The sequence below is a fragment of the Corylus avellana genome, chromosome 8 (genome assembly GCF_965113065.1).
Source record: "Corylus avellana chromosome 8, dhCorAvel1.hap1.2, whole genome shotgun sequence".
Lineage (NCBI taxonomy): Eukaryota > Viridiplantae > Streptophyta > Magnoliopsida > Fagales > Betulaceae > Corylus > Corylus avellana.
The window spans coordinates 8,280,744-8,308,733 of NC_142497.1; the positions used below are offsets into that span (position 1 = coordinate 8,280,744).

The window sequence follows — 27,990 nt, forward strand, 5'->3', positions numbered from 1 at the left end:
TAATATGAAGTCAGTAGAAGGCTAGACCCATGTATGCTCTCAGGCCCTAATCTTCATGTATCTTTTTTCATTTTCACCTTTACATTTTATTGACTTTAGTATTGAAGGTGGGGCTGCCGCCCCCTCCCTCTTCGTGCGGGGTCACTCCTGATGTTTAGTTGTTTTGCATAAATCTTAAATCAAAGACGAGTTTTGGGTGGTCACTAGTTAATTTCTACATCAACAATATCAATTAAAAATGTTAAATAAAGTGGCAACATATTCACTATAAGACATCATGTACATCATTCAATTAGTAAATTTTTTTTTTTTTTTTTTTAAGCAAATAAGGAAAAGGCTACAGGGGAGGATCTTTACCACTTCTGATCTGAAAGGAAGAAGAAGTGGGAGATCCTAAATCTTTAATTATAAATTGACTCCAATCCATTTTGCAGATGATGTTATTCTTAAGAGAATAATGCTATTCTTCACACTCATGTCACACCGGCTAATTTGATGTGTTTTCTTATGTTAGTTACTTAAAAAAAATATAAATTATTTAAAATAAGTCACGTCAACCAACATATTAGCCAATAAGACATGAAATTGATTAAGAAAAATTGTGTTAGAAAGAACTTTTAGAAGAAATATATATATATATATATATATATATTTTTCTGTTTCTTATTAAATAAATTTATTTTTTATTTGATATTAAAATTATTACTTTTTAATAATTTTAATGCAATTCAAAACATGTTCTCGCTGTTCTTTCTGTGAACCCGTGGGCCGTGGGCCCGTGGGTTTGGTTCTGACAGTCTCAAAATACGAATATGTCTAATGTCGGTGGCATGCCTTTCAGTTTCAAGTTAGTCCAATCTGGGTAAAACGAAAAGACTAAGACAACCTATAGTTATAAAATTTATGTATGGTTAAATGGGGGGGTATATTTGACTTTTCGTAGCTTAAATAGACCGAGAATGGGCCCCCCTCCGGTGCCCTTTGCATTTTTTTATTAATGAATGGTGGATTCTTTGCGTGCATTATTTTGTTTCGTATGATTACTTGGGAATTGGGAGAAAGCTATTTTTGGAGAAACAGAAATGGACCTTTGCTTTCCCTCCTCTTGATTTATCGAAAAGAAATAAAGAAAAAAAAAAAAAAAACCCAATAATTGTTGACTTTTATTGATTACTAAATTAAATGATTGCATTATTAGAAGAAAATAAAAATGATTGAACTTGTAAATAGAATTTACCGGATGAGAATCCCAATTGATAAGGTCTTAATTTCTTAGATACATAGAAAGAAAAAAACTTAAATTGGTAAGTTGATTCTTAAAAAGAAAAAGTTCTAAATTTTAATGTGAAAACTAGGAATGCTAACCGATGACGAGTTTTGTATTAGACTAGTTTTCATTCCTAGTAGCCTTCGATTTTAGGCACTACAAGGAAGACAAATAGATCAGTTGTGAAGGGCCGCTACGTTATGGGGGGTGACGACCACTCCACTTCCGATGTCTAAGTTGAATAACAAATCAAGTATAATGGCAAAAATAATACATAACTAGCAAAAAAGCATAAACAATGAAGTGATAGCACCCATCTTCTTTCTCCTAATTCGTGGGGTTTTATAGCTGGAGGTAGGGTTAGAGGGAAGGGACTCATTGTACTGTGAGGGACGTGATTGGGAGAAGGGGATAGCCTCTCAGTTTCCTTCCAAGGGTGGCATGCCTTTCCCTGATCTCTGGTGTTCTTCTTTTTTCCCTTTTTGGGGCTAGATATATTGTCGGGTTGCCATATTAGAGCATTCCCAATAAAAGAGTCAAATGTTACTTTTATTTAAAATAGCTCTTCAAATGTTTAAAAAAAAACTCATACATTGGATTAGTAAAAAAAAAAAAGTAAAATAAATATTTGATTGGAAGAGCTAAAAGAAAAGCTAAATGTAACAACACTTTTTAAGGGAGCAATTTTATTTTTCATTGTTTCTCTCACCTGTTTTCTCTTTTTTCCAAATCTTTTTCCTACTTTTTCTCTGCAAGTTCTCTTTTTTCCAATTTTTTTTTCCATTTTTCCTCTCGCATGTTCTTTTTTTTCCCAAAACTTTTATTACTTTTAGTAATATTTTAATACAATAAATAGAAATATGGCTAATCGGATGTAGAGACATTTAAAAATGGCTTAGTTAAACTAGATAAAAGTGAGTTTTGATAAGCTATTTTACATAAAAATATGGATCCTCCATTGGGAATGCTCTTAGGGAGGATCTTACGTTGCGTTGCCTTATGTTCGAGAGATATCTTTTGAATGGCAGGATTTGCGGGAATGATGCTTGCTCCTTATTCCACGGGCTTGGCCAGACTGAAGGCGAGACTACATTGGGTTGTGTAGGTCAGCGAGAACTTGTTGGGTCGCAAGTTGGGCCCCTCTCCGACGGCCTGGTTTCGCAGGTTGGGATCCACTCTATGGGCCTAGTTTCATGGGTTGGGTCCCTTTTGTGGGCCTTCTTGAGGGCCCATTCAGTAGTTTGTCATTCCATTGGGACATGGTAGTGGCAAAACAGGTCAGCATAGTAAGCTTTCTTGAGGGCCCATTCCATTTTGCTTGTTAGTGTGTTTTGATAGATATTTTTTGTGTTTTTTTTTTTTTTTTTTAAGAAAAAAAAATATGTGTTTTGATATGACAAAATAGTGAAAAGTATTTTTATGTTTTTAGAAATATTTTGTATATGAGTTGTTTGTTAATGTTTTTTATTTAAAAAATAAAAATTATAAATAACAATGGAAACCAATTATATATCCGGTTAGATTAAAAATTGAATGATAAAGTTGGTCATGGCAAATGATATTTCGTGTATGTACAGTATAATCGAACCTTTTATTTAAGTGTAGCTAAACGACGTCACATCAGGAATATCATGAAAAGATGTAACAAGAGTGGTCCAATTATTTGATGTTTCTGTAAATTGGTGGACTTGGACTGGGTCCGTTTGGCATTCGCCTATTACTGGATCAAAAATTGATTGATGTGAAAAAAAATGTGAGAACTATAATATATGTATATATATATATATATATATATTAAACTTTAAATAATGAAAATGTCCTGACCAAGTCTTACAGGTATCCGAACCGAGTCCCGCAAGGACTATATATATATATATAACAAAATTTTGTGATTTTTCCTACATGCCAAACACCGTAAAATGATTTATAGGAAATTATTTTTGAACGAAAAATATTTTACGTTGAACCAAACGGAGCCTAAGTTATTTATTATATTCTAATCTTAAAGTCGTTTTGAAATAATATATCTCTTATTCAAAGTCTTGCTAGTTGCAACTACAAGACTCTTTCCCCGTTTTACTGTAAACCCGTAATACTTGACTACCCTTTTTAAGAAGCTTTTGGTGGTTTAGTAATTTAGTAAAGAATTAAAAGTATTAACAAACACCTCTAAATATAAATTATTTAAAAAAAAAAAATTTACTTTTATATCACGTTAAAACACTTAAAAAAATAAATTGTAAAAAGTTTTATCAAATGAACCCATCATATTTTCTCAAATTCTATTACCTTCGAAGGCCTCCTATTCTCACGAAATTCTACAGTATGATAATGCGAAAAATAAAAAATAAAAAAAATTCAAAAGCATTATTTGTTTGTGGACATAAACAACTGAGTTAGTAGTGACACAAACTACGACCCATATTTTCATGCGAGTAATGCTACACCATACACACTCTCACAACCGCAATTATTGAAAATTATTACTGAATTTTGGATGGGCCACTATTAAATTTTCAAATGTCGCAATATTAAGGCATAATAATATATTCTTTCTTTGGTAAATTAACTTGTATGTTTCAATATATTAAGGTTATAGAATTTATAGCATTTATGAAATAGTGTTATATATACTTCATGACGATATAGTGCTTTGGCAATTTTTTTTTTTTTTTTTTTTAAATGTGAGTTTGTGGTGTCATGAGTTATTGTGTATTTATAAATTATAATGCTCTGGTACTTCAATAATTGTGGTGTATAAAATGAAAAAAAAAATTAAAAATTAAAAATTTCTCCCAATCGTTCTATCTCTTTTAAATAAATGCACGTGTGTTACAATGGTAACACCTTGCTTGTTGGTAGAGTACTAAGTGTAGAGGATCTAGAAGATTAAGGACTTGTTTGGATGTGCGTACAAGGGGTTTAAAAGTCCATTTGAATAACAAAAAAAACTCAATTGATAAAAAAAATTGAAAGTGCTTTTAATTGTCCAAAAAACTTAAAAATGACAAAAATGCACTTTTGGCAAAATCTTAAAAATAAAGCTTTTGCCAAAAAATATTTTTTTACTTAAAAACTCTATTTTTCAAACACAATCTCAAACACGCTCCGACTCATTGTTTCAAAGTATATATGATGTGCCTACTTCCTATATTGCTAAACTTGACCATATTTTGAGTTCTCAAAGAGCCTATGGTGGCAAGTGTAGACATGGTTTTAACAAAGAGGCTTTCACTTCAAAAACCACACCTATCTACCAAGGAAAATTGAGGGCAAGTGAGAGATTGTTAAAGAAAGTGCTATAAAACCCAATTTGATTTGTGTGGCATTTTCGGTTTAATAATAAAGTTGTTTATTTTCGGAGATAAATTAGAACATTGTGCATATTTTTATATAAATGTGTGTGACATTTATGTATTTGTAGTCCTTAAGTTACAATAAATGTGTTTTTGGTGTATTAATGAGATTATCACACAAAAAAATCAAGCCATAATACCTTGTGACTTATATATAAACTGTAGTTCATAGTCGGTGATGGGAATAGGCATTCTATCCGATCATAAGACTAATATATAAATAATGATGATTTATCTTGATAATGGAAGTGGAGATTCTAATCAAATTTAACATTGTGGAAATACTACTCCTCTATAATAATGACTTGAATCTCTTAACATGTAAGAAACACATGATACATTATATATAATAGTGACATGGGTCTCCAAAGATACTAGATACCCATATGGTATCTCGGATATCTTTTTTCAAATGCAACTAAATAAAATATTTTTTTTAAAAAAAATTTCCAAAAATTATAATACATTATATATCCTCCATTATATATCCCAACCAAATGCGACAAAAAGGGTGACCAAGATTCAAGACCAGCATTGCACTTTACATGTCATGCAAGCATTTCTGATCAACTTGTTTGGACCCTTAAAAAGATATTTAAAAATGTTCCTAAAAGGAAAAGCTGATGCTTTTTAACTTATCATATAGTATCTTTCAAAAAAAAAAAAAAAAAAAAAAAAAAATCATATAGGGACATTATGGTTGAGACTTTTTCAAATGAATAAATATTTCCCCCCTTTCTTCTTTCTTATCTATAAATAAATAATTATTATTTTTTTCTTTTTTACATAAACTAGAGTAGAGGGTGCCTCATCATAGTTTGCAAGGCTATAACCATTTTTTTTTTTTAAAAAAAAAAAATTATTATTTCTACTCCTTTTTAAAAAAAAATATATATTATTCATTGAGTAATGATATATACTTAGTAGATTATTATACGATTCTTGTATAATTGAGATAATGTAACAATAGAAATCAATCTTTGTATAAGTAAAGATTTGTAAAAAGTAATGCTATTTAGTTGAATGACTGTCATACAAGTTGATGAAGTGACCGTGAAAATCAGTCATTAGATAAAAGGAAATGCTAGGTGTTCTTTTAGTGTTCTCTTAGTGTCCTCCCAACTATGATGTGACTTTTAAAATTACCGTTGAATTTGAGATTATAATTATTGACTTTTAATCTATTGGTGATTTTAAAAGTCATATCACAGTTGAGAGGACACCAGGAGAACACTAGAAGAACACCAAACATTTCTCATAAATAAACACTTGTAAAAAAAAAAAAAAAATCGATGTCTAATTTTTACAATGTTATGAACTTAATTGCTTAAATAAGTAACATGATAAATTTGTAAGAGTAATTCAAGAAACCCTAAAACCTCCTAAATCAACTCGATCAAAAGCTGAATTATAATAATATTTGCTTAGCATAATTGAAATAAAAGACTAACATGAATAAGTTACTTCTAATGATATATTATCTCTAATATTTAAATCTTAATTCTAATCCTAATATTATCAATATTGATAACTTATTATCTATAGCTTATTCTATTGTAATATAATCTTAAAGTCCTGCTTAAATAATAGAGTAATGCTATGAACTATCTTTTTATTCTTTTAAAGCTGACGTGGCTTTTAAAATCACCATTGCATCAAAATTCAAGTATGCTTCATTTAAAATTTAATGATGATTTTAAAAGGCACATCAACTTTAGGAAGATAAAAAGAGGATAAAAAGATGGTCCCTAGCATTGTTCGAAATAAGATATCTCTTATTGAGAGTGTTGCTACTACAAGACTCCTTTTGTCGTGGTAGATTTGTACCACACAATCACATCATCCCAGACTCCCAATTATATGACAATTGTATATCAGTTATATGACAATCACATCTTATCATACTTTTATTCTATTGGATTGATATGATAGTACTCATTAATCCTTGAATCAACCTTTATTTAAAAAAAAAAAAATCAAGTGCTGATAAACAATACCACATTAACCGAGTGAGATGAGACCTGAGTATTCAAAACTACTAAAAAAAAAAAAGTAATAATTAATTTCACTGTAATGTCATTTTAATTGTATTATATGAAAATCGTATAATAATATACTAAATACAATTTATATTATTATTATTAATATATTATGAAAATGAAACTGAGAAAGACAAGACAAAAGGCAATAATATAGAATAAGTGGGCGGGGAAACTGACAGGGTTGTCAAAGGTGAAAGATATTCCTCGGGAGTGCCACGTGGTGGAACCGTAGTGAGTGGAAGACCGAGCTCTTCCCTCTCTCTCTACATAGTCTCAAGTCTTCGCCTGCAAGCCTCATCGCACCCTTCGCTCTCTTTGGGTGCGTAATCTAGGGTTTCTTCAAATCCGAGCTTAATCCCCACTATTTCTTCACCAAGAACAATTCGCTGATTACATACGCCTGTCAATCGCGATTTTAATGGAGGAAATTCCGGTGCGTTTTGATGTTTGTGTTAGATTTTATTGTTTTTTCTAATTGTACTGTTTGGTCGGTGGGAAATTTTGAGAAGGAAATTTTGGGAATTAGTTGAATTGTACTGTTGAGGTTCCGAGTTCTCATTTTGTTTCGGCCTGTTTTTCTCAGAAATAGTAGAAGGTCGAAACCTTTAGTTCTCAGTGGGTTTCTTTTAGTTTTTGTATGGTTTATACTCTCTGATTTTCTGGTTGTTGGGTATTTTTGAAGTGTTTGGATGTTTTGTATTTCTTATTGATATCTTAAGAGCTGAATTTTTGATTTGATTTTTTTTTGAATTTGATCCGATTTAGTGAATGGGTTTTACGTCTTTGCTTCCGTTGTTAAATGATGCTTGGGACTGTGTGTAAATTATCGAATGCTAATATTGGGGATGGGATTTTTTAGGATCAGGGGATGGAGGAGACCAAGAAGTCGGAGCCCCATTTGACATCAGCCGCAGCTTTTGTGGAGGGTGGAATCCAGGAAGCCTGTGACGATGCTTGCAGCATTTGCCTTGAAGCCTTCTGTGATAGTGATCCTTCCACGGTATTGTATACCTATTGCAAATTATGTATCTTTATTTTCCTGAGTTGATATTTGATGTATCGTTTTAACTATCCTATCTCTATCTTTTACGCAGGTGACCAGTTGCAAGCACGAGTTTCATCTGCAATGTATTCTTGAATGGTAGTGCATATGAATTCAATTTCCAGAGCATCAAGTTATTTGTTTTCTCCTCTCTTATGATCATTTGTAATAATCAAGGGTTGGATGGTCTTGGGCTGAGATGGGAGTGTCAAAGTTATAACTAACAGTAATCATTAAGCTTTGATTCTGCATATGTGAGTCAAGTGATGGGAAGAAGATTATATTTGGGGGCCATGCTATACATTTGTAAGGTGTTAGGTGCTGGCTTTGCCTCTGGTTCCTTACTTATAGCTATGATTATTTTTTTTTTTTTTGAAGAATTATAGTGCGTATGAGTTCAATTTTAAGAGCAGCGACTTATTTGCTTTAGACTATTGTGAGATTCTTAGTAATAATCATGCGTTGGATGGTCTTGGGCTGTGATGGGGATGTCAACTCATAATTCCAAAATGATAGTTGGACTCAGCCACATCATATGTTAATAAAGTCATGTGAATAAGATTAGCTCTGTGCATTTGTAAGGTTCTAGGTGCCGTCCTTGCCTATTGTCCCCTAGCTATAGCTTTGAAATTTATTTTTCACAAGATATGCTTAGGAGAACTGACAGAATATGGTACAGTACATGAAATGCACAGGACATGCATAAAAGTTAATGTATAATGGTTAAATTGTTATAATGGTCATGAATTAGTTTAAGTTGGAACATGATATGGCTAGAGTTTTTAATGGCATAAGTTGGCATTTTAATGTATTGGTCACCAAGTGATGTGATTCACAGTGGGCTTGGAGGATTTGGGTGGAAAAGTGGATAAGCTGAATTTGCTAAGTATTGACCTCCAAACTCTTTCTCATATGGAAATTCCTAGTGGTCATTGGAAGAGGATACTGTATCTGTCAACATATGGAGAATGTTAGATGGTGTTTTCGGTTGCATATAAGGTGGGATTTTTACGATGGGTTCTTACTATGGTTGTCATTTGGTAGCTGGGACTTTTTTGGAGGAGTGGCTTGTGTCGAACATGGATTTTAGGAAAACTGATGAGCATGATGTGGTGTTTGATACTTTGACATGGGCAAGCAATTGCGTCAAACAGTGTGAATATTAGGAAGAGAACAATTAAAGTTGGCAGAATTGCTCCAAGCAAGGTCACTGCTTGTGTGAACCAATTTATCAGTTGGTTGCTTACTTCTTTTGTTGGTCATATGTGAGAATGATTAAGTAGTTAATGTTAGTTTTATTTTCAAAGTTTACTTCATCTGAACTCTCTTTTACACCTGTTTTGGTGAGAATGGGTTGTGTGATGCTTTTGAAGAGTATGGATCTATTGTAGAGAATAGTTTATCTTGAAAGAAAATAAATAAATAATATATATTGCCAATTTTTTTTTTTTTAAAATAATGTTAAATGTTGAAACATGTTCATCATGGAGTGATATGGACGAGCTTGCTGAATCTTGGACTTACCTTCATAAATTGTAACTTTGTCATCTTGGACTTGACAAGTGGCGTAGCATTTTGTGGGAGTCAAACAGGGTGGTGATAGTTTCTGACTTGTAATTGTAATCATAAACATGAGTTTTTGTGTCACTAATGACTAATACTACCAGTGTGTGATCTGGTATTTACATGCGTTTTTCTTTCTCTATCATCCTTAGGTTCTACTTACCACCCCCCCCCCCCCCCCCCCCCCAACCAAAAAGAAGAAAAGAAATAGAATCCTCTAGTTCTTTCCCTTGTACTATATTTGCATACCACCATATGTATGTATATATAAAAGTTTGTATAACGTTTTACCCTATTTTGTTTTTACTTCTCTCCATGCTTTGTGTGTGTGTTGTTCTATTTACTCGAATCTTTTGTATCTTGTGTGATTGTGTGATTTTTGGGTAGCCTTTGTAGATTGGGTGAATAAATAATTATCGTTAACACCTTATGCTGATTAATTGCTAGTAATTTGTCTCCACAAAAAGTTTGGGTATATGAGAGTCCAAACAGTGGTCACTAACTGATTTTGCCATATATGTGGTTGTCTATTTAACAGATGTTGCTGTCGTTAATCACTTTATGGTTGAGACTTGTATGCATATTTGAAATCTTGTTCCCATTATTTGCCTTTTCTTCCACTGACAAGAAAATTTCATAGGAAGCATGATTGCGGTATGCTATGATAGGGATATGCAAGTACAGTGAAACAATGAAACTAGGATACAGACACACAAGGACAGGCTATTATGAGGAAGGATGTAAGGATTTGATGGGATCTTCTTTTAAGTTCCACATTTCTAAAGTTCAAAGTGGCTGATGATTAATTTCATGGCATGATTTAGGTGTAGGGAGAGGCCCTTCTAGTGTGTCTATCCTGCATTTATGATATATCTGATCATAAAGATTTGTTAATAGCTGCTTATTTGGAAGGCTGCGGGAAAAATATCAATTGGACTTCCCTTTTTCCTAGGGCATTAAATGACTGGGAGTTAAATTCAATTGTGAATTTTTTGAGGTTCTTTGGGGCTAGTGCCAGAAAAGAGGGGAGAACGTGTCTATCTAGAGTTTGCAAATGCTTTAGGTTGAGGTCAAATTGTTTTTCTGTAGCTCTATAAGCCATATTAACGCTTTTTATCTGAAGCAGATTTGGCATGTCTGTCCCTAAAGTCAATTTCTTTGTTTGAATTGCCGCCTTAAACCCAATGTCAATAAGGAAGTTCTTCCAAGTAAATTGGTGTGTCATGCGTAGGAGGGAAGATGAGGCAGTGATCCATCTAGTTTTGCAATATAACATCCATGGAGACCCAAGCTGAAGAACTTACATTGTTTTCAAACATGCTGTCTTAAATCAATTGTGTTGCAATATTTGCCACCATACTTGAGATTTTTACTATTTCCTGAAATTTGTTGCATACAAAATGATTTGACTCTAGACATTCTAGGGACATCTAACTTCTCTTTCAGTCATGTTGACTAGCGACAGAATATGAACTTCCTATTGCAGACCTAATTGTTTTTGTGAAGCATATTTGGTTCTTGGACAATCTGCACTAATGTTTTTGAGTACTTGCTTGATATCTGGTTCCATTTTTGCATTGTTGTCATGGTTAAGATTCTTACATGTCTACAGATGTTTTTCTTTTTATAAAAGCTCTTTTAGTTTCAGAGTGTCCATGGAATCCTAACTTCCATTTAGAACATTTTGGTTGTTGGTGGAGTCTGATTAAATTTCCATGTCAAGGCTCAGATGTTATATTGAAGCGTAGTATAAATATTTAGTGAAACAACTTGATTTTCAAATTTTGCTTTAATCTTGCAGGTGCCAGAGAAGCTCCCAGTGCCCCATGTGTTGGCAATCCATCAGCCTGAAGGATCCAACCAGGTTTTCCTTGCTCTTTGAATTTCTTTTGATTTTTCTTTCCACTTGTCACATGGAAGGTATTTACTTGTTTCTTTGTTTACTTTTCTTTCAGCCAGGAATTGCTTGAGGCAGTAGAAAGAGAGAGAAGTTTTAGGTTCAATCCATCTAGAAATGCCACTATATTTCATCATCCAACTCTGGGGGATTTTGAGTTACATAATGTTTGTACTCTGCCTACGCAATTGTGCTTCTTCTCTTCTCTTGTCAACAAGTCACATATAAACTAAAGTTTCTGGGATAGAGTCATATGTAAAACATTGCTTTTTGTGTTCTAAAGCAGTTACCAGTAGGTGCAAATGATGCCGAACTCGAGGAGCGTATAATCCAGCACTTAGCTGCTGCTGCTGCAATGGGACGAGCACGCCATATTGCAAGAAGGGAAGGCCATAGGAATAGGTCATCAGCTCAAGGTCGTCCACAGTTCTTGGTATTCTCAGCTCATCCTAATTCACCTCCTGCTGCTTCTGCTCCAGTTCAGAGGGGGGAAGGTGAAAATGCTCCTGCAGCCACTGTATCTGCTGTTGGAGAAGAACCATCACAACTCTCTTCTTCAGTACCTCCTCTCGAAACTGACCAGATTTCTGCCTCAGCATCAGGTTCAAGTGGTCTAGCTGCCAATCAACGCGGATCAGATAGGTACTCTTTTAATGCTACATCATTACTATTCTTCAACATCATTCTCAGATTACTTTTATTAGTTAATATTTCATAAAAGGAATTTTTTTTTTTTTTTTTTTTTTTTGTCTTTGATTCTTTTGTTCTTTGAATTATATTTACATCATTTCCTCTCCAGCAGGTCTCCTAGTCAACCATCACCAAGTAGTCATGATAGGGCAGGACCATCAGATCTCCAATCTTTTTCAGAATCGTTAAAGTCTCGGTTAAATGCAGTGTCAACAAGGTATTAATTTTTATTGACCATTTCATTTGTATGTGGGTAAATGAGCTTGCTGAGTTCCTATTTTAAGATCTGGTGTATTTCTGTGTTTCTTTCTTTTCCAGATACAAAGAATCCATTTCAAAAAGCACGAAAGGGTGGAGGGAGAGATTATTCTCTCGTAACACTTCTATGGCAGATCTTGGTTCTGAAGTTAAAAGAGAGGTAAATGCAGGGATTGCAACTGTATCACGCATGATGGAGCGTCTGGAAACCAGAGACAATAGTAGAACAGGTGCTGCTTCTGTATCAAATAGTTTAGATAATACTTCAGTTGCAGAGTTAGACAACCAGCATGCATCAGAGACTGGTGGTGACAATTGTTTGAGAGACACAAATAAGCAAGCTTCATGTGCTGCTGGCTCCAGTTCAACATAAGCATTATTGCTGCTGCTTAAAGCATTTCCTTATATAAAGGTTAGTTGGTATATTGAACTTTTCTGCACTGAAGATTTACAAAATTTTCAAAAACACTTTTTAAGGTTTCAAACACCAAAAAACACTTTTCAGACAATAGTTATCAAAATGCGTTTGTCAGATATAGCCCCACATTAAAAAAAATCAGTTTTTATTTTTGAAAACACTTTTCAAAACACAACATTTCTCACACATGTGGTAACTGGTCTGAACTAATTTTAAAAATAAAAACTAGGAACCAATGCGTGTGTGTGTGTTTTTTTTTTTTAAAAGGAACTAGTGTTAGATGTGTCAAACCCGCTAGTTTTGCATGACAACCCCACATGGCGACCCTCATGGTGGCTGCCAGATCTGCCTAGCCTCTAATGGGTCCAGAGTTTTTTGGCCTTTAATTTTTTGAAAACACTTTTCAGTTTATTACTAATCAAAAACACTTTTAAGTTTGCTAAGCTAATTTTCTTTTGCGGACTCACCGACAATACTATTTGAAATCCCAAAACCTAAAACGCTTCTCAAAACTTTACCAAACAAGCTCTAAGATGTTTCTCATTCTGTCCTGTATTATTTGATTATTTTGTGCTGGTTTTCCATTCCTATTATATATCTCTTTTATCATTTTCAATTTAATGGCATATTTGTGATAATATTCAGTGTTATGAATAGTTTGTAGTATTATTGTTCAGCTATATCTTACATATTCTCTCTCAATACGTGGGTGATAGTTCTAGAATTTGGTTGAGAAAAACACTAAACAAAGATTGTTTTGGAGCTTTGAGTATTGTGCTTGGTGCCAACTACTCTTTCTTGATTCTTTAGATGCCTATTGGTCAGTGTAGTCAAAGGTGAAAGCTCCTTGAGGCATTAGGACCCTAGACTGCGTGAGAGACAAAAAGAATACTTGAACCGAGTGCAGCAAGGAGCCAATATCGAAAGTAGTGATAAATATATATGAAAAATCACTATTATTTTTATTATCTAATGAACTTTAAGCATCGTCATCACCACTACCACCACTATAAGCTTTATTTTGCATAAAAGACTCCATTTTGTAAGTTTATCACAATAAAAAAAAATGCTATCTACACTGCAAGAATTAGTTCAAATAAAGAGAAAATCCTACAATTTGTAACATGGCCTTGTCATTTACATCTACATGGGAAATGTAGTTTGAGAAGTACAATAATGTTTAACTTAAAACTTATGTTTTGGTTAAGGGTTATGAGACCTAGGATCCTTAGTTTCGAAAGTAATAGGGTCTTATTTGTTTTTCTTTTATTCAGGATGGTAGATTATCCTTTGAACAAGAATGATCTGTTTTAATGAGTATGGGATTACGAGATTTCAAGAATTGATGTTATTAAGAACATTTAATAATTGATCCATTTGTTTAGTGAGGCACCTAATGATGCACAAAAGGAGCATTTCATTGAAGTCTTGTTGCCTCGAGGGTCTTAAAGCTCCAACTGTCCAAACAGTTTATCTATTGCGTCACCGGTATTGCCAAAGCATCTATCTTAGCTCTTAGCTTGCCTTTGGACTACAAATGCTACACATAAGGAGATGATGTCTGAGATAGAAATTTTTATTATACATATGCAGTACTTCAAAGGAAGTGAATGGTAGCCGAGCCAAAGATGTGCAAGCTTGTTCAAATGCATGCTCTTCTAGTTATCCTCCTAAAAAGTTTTCTATACCAGAAGTTGCCTCTGAGTTGAATGGGAAATATCAGTGTGTTTGTCGGCCTAGAGAACTGTGGCACAAAGCGAAGAGCTTCTCCAAGATCTTAAGTACTAAATAAGTGCCACTGTAGGTTAGAGAAGAAACAAGAGAGGAAGCAAGTGGTACTTGACATAAATTGGGAGTTGGGGGTATAAAATGTGTTAAAATATTATAATTAGCCCAGAAGAAATAATGTATCTCTGAGCTATAGTTCTTTGAGCTTTTGGCATAAGAGATAATATGGTTGTAAATAAGAACATCATTGTCATTAAAAATCTGATATTGATAAGTTGTTTCCAGTCACCCTTATCTGGGATTAGGTTTAGGTCATTAAGTAGCCTGCCCTTCCAGCTACTACTAAGACAGAAATGGGAGGTATATTTCCAGGTCGAAGGCAGCGTTTAGTCAGGTTCAATTTGTGGTTGGTTGGCTTGATATAACTCATCCTTAACCTGCCCTAGTGTGCTCTTTTCGATCGATTCCTAGATCTCCTTTGCAAAATTTCATGGCAATACTCCTTGACCCTTGTCAAGAACAGCATATATTCTTTTGCTGTATTTATAAGAATGGCTAAAGTTGCTTATCCAAAAAAATAAAAAAAAAGAATGGCTAAAGTTAATCAATCTAACAGCAACATCCCTAACTTGGTAAATGGATAATGTCAAAACAAACAGGTGGCCTGTAGAGGTCTCCCCATATAATTGTTGAATATGAGGTGTGATGTTATAGCCTTATTTTTATCAAAATGTGCTTACTTTTGTAATAGATACGTGCATCTTTCTTTTCTTTTTTTTCTTTTTTTTTTTTCTCATTTTTTATTGGTTTCACGTTAGAAATGCATCCAATGGAGATCTTAAATGATTTTTCAAGCATTATTTGTGAAAAATATGGATGTATATTGACTGAGCATGGATATCCGCGTATTCATTGTTAGAATCCTGGTTTTCACTGCCTATTATATTGTTACTGTTTATGTAGAATTCATATTTCCATTTTCCCTGGAGAATTGCAAAACTCATGAAAGATGATATGCTTTTTGATATCCAGGTAGAACTGGCCTTTTCCAGATATGAAATGCAGTGGATATGATGCTATTCCATCCTCTCAAGGCCAATTTGATTGTCCCGTTACATGTGAAAAGGGCGTAGGCAACTGATATCTAATTTGGAATAAAGGAACTAGAGGGACATAGCTCCTGCAGTAGAAATCAGTATGTGTTCTGTAAATTGATTTAATATAAAAAGACCTTTATGAATTTATATTATACAGAGTTGCACTGCTTTTATAGACTTTATCAATGATCACTTGGAACATGAGTATTTTGATATGGTATAGTCTTCCTCGTATACCTTAATAAATCTTCAATCATTTGGTATTTGATTCTAATCTCCCATTCAATGCTTTATTCATTTAAACCTTTGGCTTTATGGAGTTGCTTTAAACACGGACATATGAAACTTCCTTTGAATGGGGATGGAGAAATGGTGGTCACAAGCGATCTTATGAGGCCAGTGCTGATAAAAATGTTGTGTTTTATTTGCCTCACTTCTTCCAGCAATGATCATCCAAGACATGGTTGAATTTTTCCACGAGTTTAATCTCTCCAATGCAATTGAAAGCTTGCAAAGATAACAAGAGGGTGCCATTATTTGAAAAAGAAAAACATGTAAATGCTTTGGAATTATATCTCCTATAACTATAAACTTCTCTACCTTTCAACCTTCCTTGGCACGGATAAGAATTTTCTTAATTTCATGGTCAGGATTTAAAGTTGGTGTATATAATTTTATATTAATTAATTTTTTTTTTAAAAATTCGTGCTAATATTGACTTTACATATACGATTAAATGCACTAATGTTAAATCATATATAATATACAAGAGTTCAACTGTAAGGAATGTTGGAAAAAAAAACCTATTAAAAAAAAAAGGAATGTTGGAAAAAAAGAGATCAAATCTGAGTAGAGCAAGATCATTTTAATGGGTATTCATTCTTATGCTTGAAGATCATTTGCATAATTCTTTTCTACATGGGGCATGGAGCTTGAGTTTAGCAGAGTGAATGCCCCCCCATCTCCTGAACACTTCGATGCCATCTGAACAGAGGAAGGATACATACATACATACTAACACCAATTTTGTGATTATGTTGCACACATAATTTCAACAATATTGTTTTGCCAATCTTTTCTTGGGCTGCTATTCATCATTGTTAGAATATATATATATATATATATATATATATATATATATATATATATATATATTCTAACAATGATGAAAGAAATAGAGGAATAGCAGCCCAAGAAAAGATTCTATATATATATATAATTTTTTTTTTACATGTCCGCATAAAAAGGGGAGAGGAAAATTTAAACTAGTGACCTCCGCTTCATTAGGCGTGGCCCCAACCGATTGAGCTACCTCTTGAGGACTATTAATTAAATGATTAAATCAGTCATTTTTTTTGTTAGTTTTAAGCTTTTGAGATAAGTAATGATTTATTAAGGTATCAAACTAAAGCTATTGAGTTTGAACTTTAACTCAAACTTTATCTGCATCAGGGTGACCCTGGTAGAACACCTCCTCGGCTCCTGATCAACAAGTCAAGTGTCAATTAAAAAAAAACCCGTAATACATTGGACAATTCAATCTTTAAGACAAACAACGGAGCCACATGGAAGCCCATTTTAATGTATAAGGAAGATTTTAGGCTTATTGTTAAATGGCCCCTACATATTGTTTAAAAAATTCTCTCTGCACACGGTGAACATTAGACAAAGTCACAAAGAAGCAACGTAGACCCCATGCTTTATTTTTAACTACTGAAGAAAGGCAGGGAAGGTAGGGCACCTTACTCTTCATTTCAAACAATCTTTGTCTTCTTTGATTTGTGGTGATGAGAACGCCAAGAGGACCTCCCTGATGAAGTAATTGCACTATGCACTCGTCCTGAGTCTTGCGTAGAGCGCTCCATAGAAACAGGGGAATCGGGCACACGTCTTCGTTTTGGTGTCTTTGATGGCTCCCCAACTTCAGATAAGGAACTTCTCTGTCTGCTAGTATGTGTGGAAGCCGAATGACCACTTGTCAATTGTGAGCGGCCTCTCTCAGCATAGTACTCTGCGTAGAAAATTGTCGGGAAGAATTTGTCAATGACAACCCCCTGGGTTTCTGAAAATCTCTCATATTGATGGAATTGGGTTTTTGAATTTCATCAAGCTTTGGATGATAGATAAGGTTAACGAGACGTGAAATCTTCCCAACTGCAAACACATAGGAGTGCACGAAAGCTCATAAACAATAATATCAACAACAGGAACAACAATGATAATAACAACAATAATAATAGAAATGACCTATTCAAAAGATCATGCTACACAGACAAAATTGATCACTATGGGTAAACTGATCACATGTGACAAATGAAAGACATACAAACTAGATGTTGGTGATGAAATTTCCCATGATCAAACACCAAAAACAATCCTTCAAAGTGAGAAGCATGGATAACTTTGATTGTATAAATTCCTAAACAAATATATGATTTCAGAATCTAACTATGAACCATATGAGGATTACAGATAATTAAATATCAGACTTATGAACAAAGGTTTCGGTACGGCACAAATGACTAGATGAGTTGCTAGATTGGAAAATGAAAATTGCTGTAAGGGCCTTGGGTTTCATTTTTATTTCAACATTCACATAAAAATATCAACAGCCGACATATTAAAAATAGACTGAGCAAATAACTAATGCAAAAACAAAACAAAACAATATATATCCACATGGCCGTCGATTTCATGCTTTATGCTCCTCACCATATATTTTGTTTCAATAATCAATAAACAAAATAAAATATTGTTGAAACAAAATTAGAATTTTATAGCAGATATATCTCAAAAATTAAACTGAGCAAATATGGCTTAGAGGAGGCTCTGATACCACATGTAAAAATTCAATATATAATTAAATATTAATTGACAATAAAATTAGCAGCGGAATGAATAATTATATAAATACCTAAGTCAATTGAAGAGCAGTTTCACAAAAACAAAATCTGAAAAAACTAAAAAATATTGAAAGGTTCTTCTGACCTTTGCCTACCAGTGAGTGTCAATTGATGGAATACACATGCCTTATTTATAGGTAGGTCAAGGACCCTCAATTAGAGCTGTTACCTTAATTATTCCTCCCATCAAGGAATAAAAATTAAATAAATACAGCTAATTGATTTCACAAATGAAATCAGTAATGAAATCAAATACTTGTTCCACAAGAATTAAATCAGCAATTTAATTCAGAATATTTGATTTCACACAATAAGCTTTAATTGGAATAAACGACTGAACACCGTATATTTTATAATTACAATAATATATGTTAAATAAGAGACATACTTTAAATAAAATTTCTTGCATGATGAGCCATTGAGACTTTAGATATGGCCGTAGTAATATGTTACTATCGTAATTGTCCCACAACAATTAAGTGTTTGAATAATTGTATGTGCATTATATATTGATGGTATTAGTGTAGGTCCTACAAATTAATAATCATCTTGAAAAATAAAAAATGAAAAATAGCTTCTTTTTTTTTTTTTTTTTTTTTTTTTAACCCAACGCGTGCGCTTTCTACAGTTCAAATGCAATGGGCCATGCTTTCTTTCGTTTCCCACTACCATTCTACGACCGTCCTTTGTATAAAATTGTATTATTTTTCTTGAACGCGGCATCGTACACCGCCCTAATTAATCAATTGAAAAAAAAAAAAAAAAAGGCAGCGAGATGGAGGAAGTTTTTTATTTTTTTATTTTTTATTTATTATTATTATTATTTTTTTTTTGTGAGTGAGATCGAGGAAGTTGGCCAAGGGAGGATCACATTTATCCTACTTTTCTTATTTCTTTGACCAACGCATATTTTTTTTTTCTCATTTTTCAAGATTCTTTATTAATTAATTATAAGGAAACTGCCAATAATTTTCTTCCTTCTTTGAAGAGTCATTTAGCTTATACTTAGGTTACATTGAAGAGTCATTTCTCTCATTATCTCTAAAACGTAGTACTCAGGCCTACATACACAAATGGCTTCTTCCATTACCTTACATGGAGCATCTTCCTCTTCTTTTTCCACCCTTCCACGGCCTTATGGCGTGTTCTTAAACTTTAGAGGCAAAGATACCCGCGACAATTTTATTGCTCATCTATACAATACTTTGACTCAAAAGGGAATCTATACCTACATAGATGACCAACTTAGGGGAGGAGAAGAAATTTCACAAGCACTTTTCAAAGTCATCAAAGAATCAAAAAATGCAATCGTTGTACTCTCTGAAAACTATGCATCATCTACCTGGTGCTTGCGTGAGCTGGTGGAGATCCTTGAGTGTATGGAAACAAAGCAAGTTTTGCCAGTATTTTACAAAGTAGATCCATCGGACGTACGCTATCAAAAAAAGAGATTTGGTGAAGCATTGGCTAAGCATGAAGGCAGATTCGAATGAGACACTGTGCAGAGTTGGAAGGCAGCCCTAACTAAAGTTGCCAATTTGTCCGGCTTCCATTTGGAGAAAGGGTATTTCTGACCTTATTTATATACCACCAAAATAATTTATTTGCACAATGGATTAATTAACATTGATCGCTCTTAGCTACACACCTACTTTTATGCATGTGCAGCACAAATGAACTATTTTACGCAAATAAATTATAATCACTTTAAAAGTACTCATAGCTTATTTCATAACTTTTTGGGTCCAAGAGAATAAATTCATTATATTATTTTGTTTAAGACCATGTAATTTACTTTAATAATTTATGGATGATCTAATTGTTGAAGAATAACTTTTCATATTTATTCTGATATATAGTTTTGTACCATTAATATTTTTCAATATAATATTATTCATTTGGGGGGAAACTTCACTTAACCCCCTAAACTTCCATCACTTTTGCTTATCTCCCAAAGTTTAAAAACTCTCAATTTAGTGTATCGAACTTTTAATTTTTTAATCTCATCAATCCGTTAGGTTTTTCCATTAAATCATGTCAAAATTCTCAAAATTCCAATTATTTTAATTACAAAAAAAAAAAAAAAAATTGCAAAGATTTAGGCACAAGTATTTTTGCAAATGGTATTAAATCTTCACCAACGCCTGAATCTTGGGAATCTTTTTCCCAAAAAAGAGGGGTATTTTGGTAATTATGGCACCCTTCCGTTAGGATTTAACGAAAAAACCTAACGGAGGGATGACATTGGAAAAAATTAGAAGTTCGGTACACTAAATTGAGAGTTGTAAATTTTTGTGGAGGCAATTGCAAAAATAATGAAAGTTCAAAAGGTTAAGTACCAAAGTTTGTTGTTTCTAACAAATTTAATCATTTTTTTTTTTTTTGGTCACAAGAAATCTAAATTCTTTGAAATTTTCACATTAGGATCATATTTTTAAAATTAGTCATTTAAATACATAGAGCTATTTTCATATATTTTGTTTACCTCTTAATACCTTCAAAAAGGTTGTAAATCTCTCTTGAATGCAAGAAAATAAACGATTAAATTCTAGGATTTTGGAAGTGGTATAGTTCTTAAATTAGTTTTTAGTATCAGTTTTACTGGAAGTAAAATAGTTTAGGGTTTAGGGTTTAGTAAAAATAGTTTTTACTACGTTGAGTTACATGATAACATGCACTTGTCTCATAATTCTAAAAGCTAAGAACAATTAAATGATTTTTAAGATTAAATTTTTTTTACTGTCCCCAAGAGGTAGTTTAATCGACTGGGACCATACCAAATGAAGCGGGGGTCACTAGTTCGAATCCCTCTCTTCCCTCTTGTGCGGACATGTTAAAAAAAAAAAAATTACGTTGAGTTACATGATAACATGCACTCGTCTCATAATTATAAAAGCTATAAGAACAAATAAATTATTTAATCTTAAAAATAATGAGTTTTTTTTTTTTTTTCTTAAAAATAAAGAAATCTTAAATAATTAAAACTTTGAATAAATCCAAATTGCAGAGAACAATAGTACCACAAATGACTTAAGATAGATATACATATTTTAGGGGATAAGAACTTCTATTTAAATAGTTTTTATTAAACTATTTAGTTTCCCATTAGTTATATGGAACACGAAACTATTTAAGACAACATAAAGGTCATTTTACATAATCTGATATAATTAATTTCTGATTTAGTACTACAATCATAGGAGACTTCACCCTTCATAATTAATATAAGTTGTCACCACCAATTTCAAATGGCAGGGTCGACCTGAATATGTAATACTTAACTTTTGGGGTATTTTGCTACGTTCTAAAGTTTAGTGGAAATAATATATATTATCCCATTATTATTGAATGGTGAAAGATGATACAATTCAGTTTATTAAAAGATTAAACATTTTGGAACTAAATAAACTCTTATGATAAAAAAACATTTACAAAAAAAAAAAAAAAGGTACAAATGCGGTTACATTTTAGAGTAAAATGAAAAAAAAGGTTAAGTTTGTATCAACAAGGCAAAACAAAATTCGCGAATGAAAAATGAAAAGTTAAGTTTAGTTTAAAAAAAAAAAAAAAAAAATCATTAGGAGGATTGAGATATAGAGTACCGGAGGGAACTCAAGGAAGGGTTATATCATATCTTGTTGCAAACCATTGTCATTTGTTACAAAGAGAACAAATGTATGTAAATCATGTTCTTATGTCTTTTCATGTGACTACTCCAACTCATTATTATTATTATTATTATTATTATTTTTTTTTGCATTGGTAGGAATGAATTTGAATTTATCCAACGAATTGTTCAGCTGGTGATCTTAAGAATGGACCGTCATACATACTTAAATGTCGCCAAGTATCCAATTGGACTAGAGTCTCGTGTACGAGATATCAAAGATTGTTTTTTAAGTCTAGGAATGAGTGACAGGCACAAAGTAGGAATCTTTAGAGTTGGTGGAATTGGTAAGACAACTATCGCAAAAGCGATCTATAACTCGATTGCTGATCAATTTGAAGATAAATGTTTTCTTGCAAACGTTAGAGAAAATTCAAAGCGAGAGGGTGGTCTAGTCAAGTTGCAAAAGACACTTCTTTATGATATCCTAGGCGACTCAAGCTTGAAGTTTCGCAATGTTGATCAAGGAATCAATGTCATAAAGGAAAGGCTTTGCAATAAAAAAGTTCTTTTAGTTCTTGATGATGTGGATCAATTGATTCAGTTAGATACATTATTTGGAGAATATGATTGGTTTGGTTTGGGAAGTGTAATCATCATAACTACAAGAAATCAACATTTACTTGCTACGCATAAAGTTAAACCATACGAGATGAAGGAATTAGATCACAATGAAGCTGTTCAGCTCTTTAGTCGACATGCCTTCCATAGTGACAAACCTAATGATGACTTTGTGGAACTCACTGTACATGCATTACATTATGCTGGGGGCAACCCACTAGCTTTAAGTGTGGTAGGTTCAAATCTATATGGAAAAGACATAAATCATTGGAAAAGTGAATTGAGAAAGTACAAAAGAAATCCTCACACAAATATTTATGAAATTCTTAAAATAAGTTATGATGGATTGGAGGAAAATGAGAAAAATATTTTCCTTGACATTGCTTGTTTCTTCAAAGGAGAGGATGCTAAATATGTTACTCATATACTAAATAGTTGTGGTTTCTCTTCGGATAGTGGTATCGGAGTACTTATTGATAAGTCTCTCATAACTATTAATGAGGATAATTTTTTGGTCATGCATGACTTACTGCAAGATATGGGTAGAAAAATTGTTCATCAAGAGTCACCCAACGAACCTGGCGAACGCAGTAGGTTGTGGTATCATGAAGATGTTCATTATGTATTGGAAGAAAATATGGTAAGACTCATAATAACACCCTTTGAATTTTATATTTTGCAAAAATTGATTGAAAAATATCCACATACTTGCACACACATATACACCATCCATCTCAAAACGATGTAGCGTGTTGGTAGGATGCCTTCAATCCAAAAGAATAAATAAATCATCAAGGGAATTTTCTTTTACTCTATTTCAAATGTAGATATAGTTTTTGTGAGTACTGTACTTATTATTTTATAAATATAGATATAATTTTTATGAGTATTGTACTTTTTATTTTATAAGTAAGTTAGAAAATAAGTAAATATGAGAAAAAAAAAAATTTACATCTTGAATGTGATCACTTACTTTGAGACATTCTAATACTAAAAACAAATTATCTATTATGAAAATCTTAAAAAAAAAAAAAAAAAAAAAAGCAATATAGCCATATAGGAATAAAATTATAATTCTAGCAATTGATAAAGTATGGAGAACTTTTTGATTTTGTTGCCACACTTAAGCAATATTATCTTACTAGGGGACAAACAAAATTGAAGGCATATTAGTGGAGTTGCCGAAACGAGAATTGATACGGTGGAGTTCCAAAACCTTTGAGAAGATGAAAAGGCTTAGATATTTTATATGTCATAATGCTGACTTTTCTAAAAAGCCTACTTATCTCCCTAATGAGTTAAGAGTGCATCATTGGGCTGAATTTCCTTTACAATCTCTGCCATCCAATTTTCATGGACGGAAACTCACTATTTTAAGGGTTAGTAATGGCCCCTTCAAAGAACTCAAGGAAAGATTGAAGGTATGATTGTTATTTTTAATGTTTTTTCTTTAGAATTATGGTGTAAACTTCTTTGAAGCTTATTTTATCCCCTTCTTTTTTTCCTTTGCAGAATCTACCAAACCTGAGTAATATGGAACTCATTGGACTTGAAAACCTAACTGAAATTCCTGATATTTCAGGAATCCCAAATTTACAAGAATTACGTGTTTATAGGTGCATAAGTTTAGTTAAGGTTCATGACTCTGTTGGATTCCTTGATAAGCTTACCCTTATGGCATTTTTCCAATGCTCTAACCTTATTCATCTTCCAAGTAGCATTCTTCAGTTACGGCATCTCAACTATCTTGGTGTCCGAGACTGTCCAAAACTCGTTATGCTTCCAACAAATGTGAGGGATGAAAGACAATCAATGCTCTCAATTGTGTCCATAGAGGAAAGTAGAGAACTATTCTTATCGCCTCCTCCAGTGAATTCAAGCATTTCCAATGTTGGTTGTTCCTCGGTTGGGTTTCCGGCACTAACAAATCTGGTTCTTGATAAAATATATTTCTTTGGGACACTTTTCCCTTCCACTTTAGAGTGCTTAATTTTATCAAGGAGTGCAATTGTTAGTCTGCCTGCATGGATCAAAAGATTTGTTAGATTGAGGAAGCTTCAGTTAACCGACTGCAAGCAACTTCAAGAAATTCTAGAACTTCCAGCAAATATAAAAGAAATAATTGCCGGTGGATGTGTTTCATTGGAAAGTTTTCCACAAGTATCAAAAGAAAATCAATTCAATACAAGTCAGTTGCCAGTGTTAGAGTGGATTGAATTGACTGACTGCGTTAAATTGGCTGACAAAATAAGGAATGAGGTGGAAGATTCTTGATTGGATAAGGTATGTCTCTCTCTTATGTACATATTTGTATGTGTCTTGGTTTATGGGTTATACTGACAAAAAATCATGATATTTGTTAAACAGGTACATTATAACGACTCTTTTGCTGGCGGAATTATATTTTCTGGAAATAGGATACCAGACTGGTTCCGCCATCGTAGGGACTGTTCATATGGTAGTCAATCATGTATAATGGATATTAAAGGGCTCCCTCCTTTGGATGAGATCCAAGGAATTGTTTTTTGTGCTATTCTTGAACCCATTCTTAAGGGCCCTCAGATCCATGTTGTGGATTTGGCTGAGTTTACGATGAGGCATAATGGTATGGACATAATTGTTAGACGGAGAGAATTCAAGTATCTGGAATCAAAAAATGTATGGCATGAGTACTTCGTCCAAGAATCTTTTGAGCTAAAGGGGGACAATTTGCAAGTTGAGTTGTTTATATATTGACCGTTGGTCATCAGAAGTGTCGGAGTTCATATTATACACGAGCATGCAGAGAATGTGAAAGATCATCCAGATGTGACCCACGTTGATTTTCATTTCTCTATTGATGAATCCAATGGAAGAAGAACTTATTTCTTAGGAAGTTCATCCGCACAGGACGAACGAGATGAAGAAACTGAAAATTCAGTGGGTTCAATTGAAGAGGATGAAGTTGATGAAGAAAATGAAAATTCAGTGTGTTCAATCAAAGAGGATGAAGTCAATGAAGAAAGTGAAATTTCAGAATGTTTAACCCGAGAGGATGAACGCAATACGGTTGAAAGGATTCAACCATCTAAGAGACGATGTGACGATGATGATGATGATAATGGTGATCATTACAACTTGGAATCTAGTTGTTTTTCAGTAAGCACTCCTTACCTTACCTTAATGCTGGTTAATTTTGTTATTGGTTAACTGCTTATATATTGATTTGTCCACATTATCATGAAATAGGTTTTTTTGGCTTGGAAACGGTGTTTAGGGTGCAAATGACAAATTGGGTTCCATATTTGAGAGAGAGCCACTAGCTTGAGTTCCCACCTCACTTCCCCCGTCTTATAATTCTACTAGCATATTCTGTGGGTTCAATCGAAGAGGATGGATGCAAAACAATTGAAAGGATATCAGATGGTATTCAACCATCAAAGAGGCGAAGTGATGATGATGCTTGCAACTTCGAATCCAGTTGTAACCCTCAACAAATGAGGAGTTATTTTTTAGTAAGGACCTCTTAATGCTTATTAATTTTGTGTTTGGTTAACTGCTCAGTACTGTGGGTTTATAAGGCTGTTTGTAGCTTTTGGGTCTTACCTGTCCACTTCATTATCTAATGATATATTGATTTGTCCACTTCATTATAGATTAGGTTTTTCCTAAATTGAGACAGCATTCCATATGGGAATCTCTGGGACATATTTAGCACCTTTGAGTCTCTCAATCTAACCTTACATCCCTTCTACTCTTCCAACAGCATAACCAATTCACAAAGTCACATTTAGAAGGAACTCATACTCTCCATGGATACCACATGCCTACAGAGTGGCAAACACAGAACTACTCACAGTGTTAGATGGGTTCGACCTAACTACATCTTTCATATTCTTATGATTATGGGATTTGGTTTTATTGTATTTGATTGTCATCAACTCAAATCATATTTGCATACATCCATAATTTGATGGTCATGGGAAACTAGTCAGGCCTTCGTTTGGTGTGGATAAGTATTCTTGGACCTCATATTTCAAACTTGACACAAAAATTCAAAATACTCCAAAAATGGACTCTGGCTTAAGTTTGTTCCGGAATAGTTAAGTTTTTTCTTTGTGTGCTGCTTAACAGTTAATAGAAGGATCTCTAGGACCGGCCTTAATTTCACTTTGAAAAGCGTTGCAAAAAGATCCAACGATTTAGCAAGTATTTGCCCAACTATAGGTATAGCGAAGTTAAGCGCAGAAAATTTGGGCTGTTTTGTTCTGGAAATGTAGAGGGTGGGTTTTGCCAACATCAGGTTTAGGATGTATGCATTATCAAAGTTAAGTACAAGAAGTTTCTAAAAATATATAAAACTATATAAGATTTACTTATGATTTTGAAACAGTTCAATGAAGGAAGTGATTATTTCTTGGGAAGTTCATCCGCAGAGGATGAATCCTATGAAGATAGTGAAAATTCAGTGTGTTCAATCAAAGAGGATGAACTCGATGAAGAAAGTGACATTTCAGAATGTTCAATTGAAGATGATGAACTTGAAGAAGAAAGTGAAAATTCAGAATGTTTAACCGAAGAGGATGAACGCAACAAGATTGAAAGGATTCAACCATCTATGAGCCGTTGTGACGATAATGATGATTGCAACTTGGGATCCATATAGCTGTGTATTTACTTAAATTAAGGTACTGTGGTTTCTAAAAATCTACAAATTCAACAACTACAGAAATATGACAACAAAAAAAAGTCACTTCTCTGCACATATAAATATTTGCATTATGTTAACCATACTGCAGCTGAAGCTCATGCTCCTAGTGAAGTGGCAGCCGTGAGGAATCCTACTGTAGCAGCTAGAGCTCCTCCTGTTAGTTAAGTGGCAGCTGTGAAGAACAATGTTGCTGCTGCTGTAATTGATAAAGATGCTGTTGTAATTGATGAAGATGAAGCTTAGAAGAATTCTACTACTACAGATCGAGACATGAGGAGAAGCAGTGAAGCTGTAGAACACTTATCCAAGATAAAGTGCAAAGAAAGAGAAGTTGGATTCAAACCAACTTCTCATTCTAAGATTGAAGTAGAAAACCTTCAAGTTATTAATGTTAGATAACATAATGTTTTCAATCTCTAGTTTCCACCTTGTAATTAAAGTCATTGTAATTACTTAGAACACCTCATGCATGTATAGTTCAAATAGGTTTCTTCCTTTGTAATTGCTTATGCTTATAAATAAAGTTTTCCTTCATTGGTTTTGGTATTCCGCCAAAATTAGTCCATTAAAGTTTTCTTTACATTCAACATTTCAACCTACAGAAAGCCGCAGAGATGTGATGAGGCATAATCCAATTGGCACCCACAACAGAAGAGGCGTTCCTCACATGCCTGTAAGTACATCCATCATCAACTTTCTAGTTTCATAAGACATAATAATGTTATTCACGTTGATGAGTCATGAAAATCTTAGTACTTCAATTTTTTCTGTTTGAGAAATGGGTTCTCTGCCTGGTTCATGTTGCCCATGA

At 33.4% G+C, this 27,990-nt stretch overlaps 1 protein-coding gene and 1 pseudogene across 4 annotated transcripts; both read left to right on the forward strand.

Moving 5' to 3' along the window:
- The first annotated feature begins 6,887 nt into the window (after window positions 1–6,887).
- On the forward strand, window positions 6,888–15,626 carry RHF2A (RING-H2 group F2A). 4 transcript variants are annotated; one of them, XM_059573605.2, is made up of 9 exons: window positions 6,888–7,098; window positions 7,525–7,665; window positions 7,760–7,806; window positions 11,072–11,134; window positions 11,226–11,334; window positions 11,451–11,809; window positions 11,967–12,074; window positions 12,176–12,527; window positions 15,294–15,626. In XM_059573605.2, exons 1-8 carry the CDS (start codon window positions 7,084–7,086, stop codon window positions 12,486–12,488), a joined length of 1,155 nt encoding a protein of 384 aa, XP_059429588.1. In that variant the 5' UTR covers window positions 6,888–7,083; the 3' UTR covers window positions 12,489–12,527; window positions 15,294–15,626. The 4 variants fall into 4 exon arrangements, with proteins under 4 accessions (XP_059429588.1, XP_059429589.1, XP_059429590.1 ...); XM_059573606.2 differs by having other exon boundaries at window positions 6,890–7,098; window positions 11,970–12,074; XM_059573607.2 differs by having other exon boundaries at window positions 6,891–7,098; window positions 11,454–11,809.
- Window positions 15,627–22,061: 6,435 nt separating this feature from the next.
- On the forward strand, window positions 22,062–27,134 carry LOC148584074 (disease resistance-like protein DSC1; annotated as a pseudogene).
- Window positions 27,135–27,990: the final 856 nt, after the last annotated feature.

Bases quoted from the DNA above. Each gene is read 5' to 3' on its own strand.
- RHF2A (XM_059573605.2), top strand. The intron at 7,666-7,759 runs GTATTGTATACC...TCTTTTACGCAG, and splicing joins GTGATAGTGATCCTTCCACG to GTGACCAGTTGCAAGCACGA. The intron at 11,135-11,225 runs GTTTTCCTTGCT...CTTTTCTTTCAG, and splicing joins AGCCTGAAGGATCCAACCAG to CCAGGAATTGCTTGAGGCAG.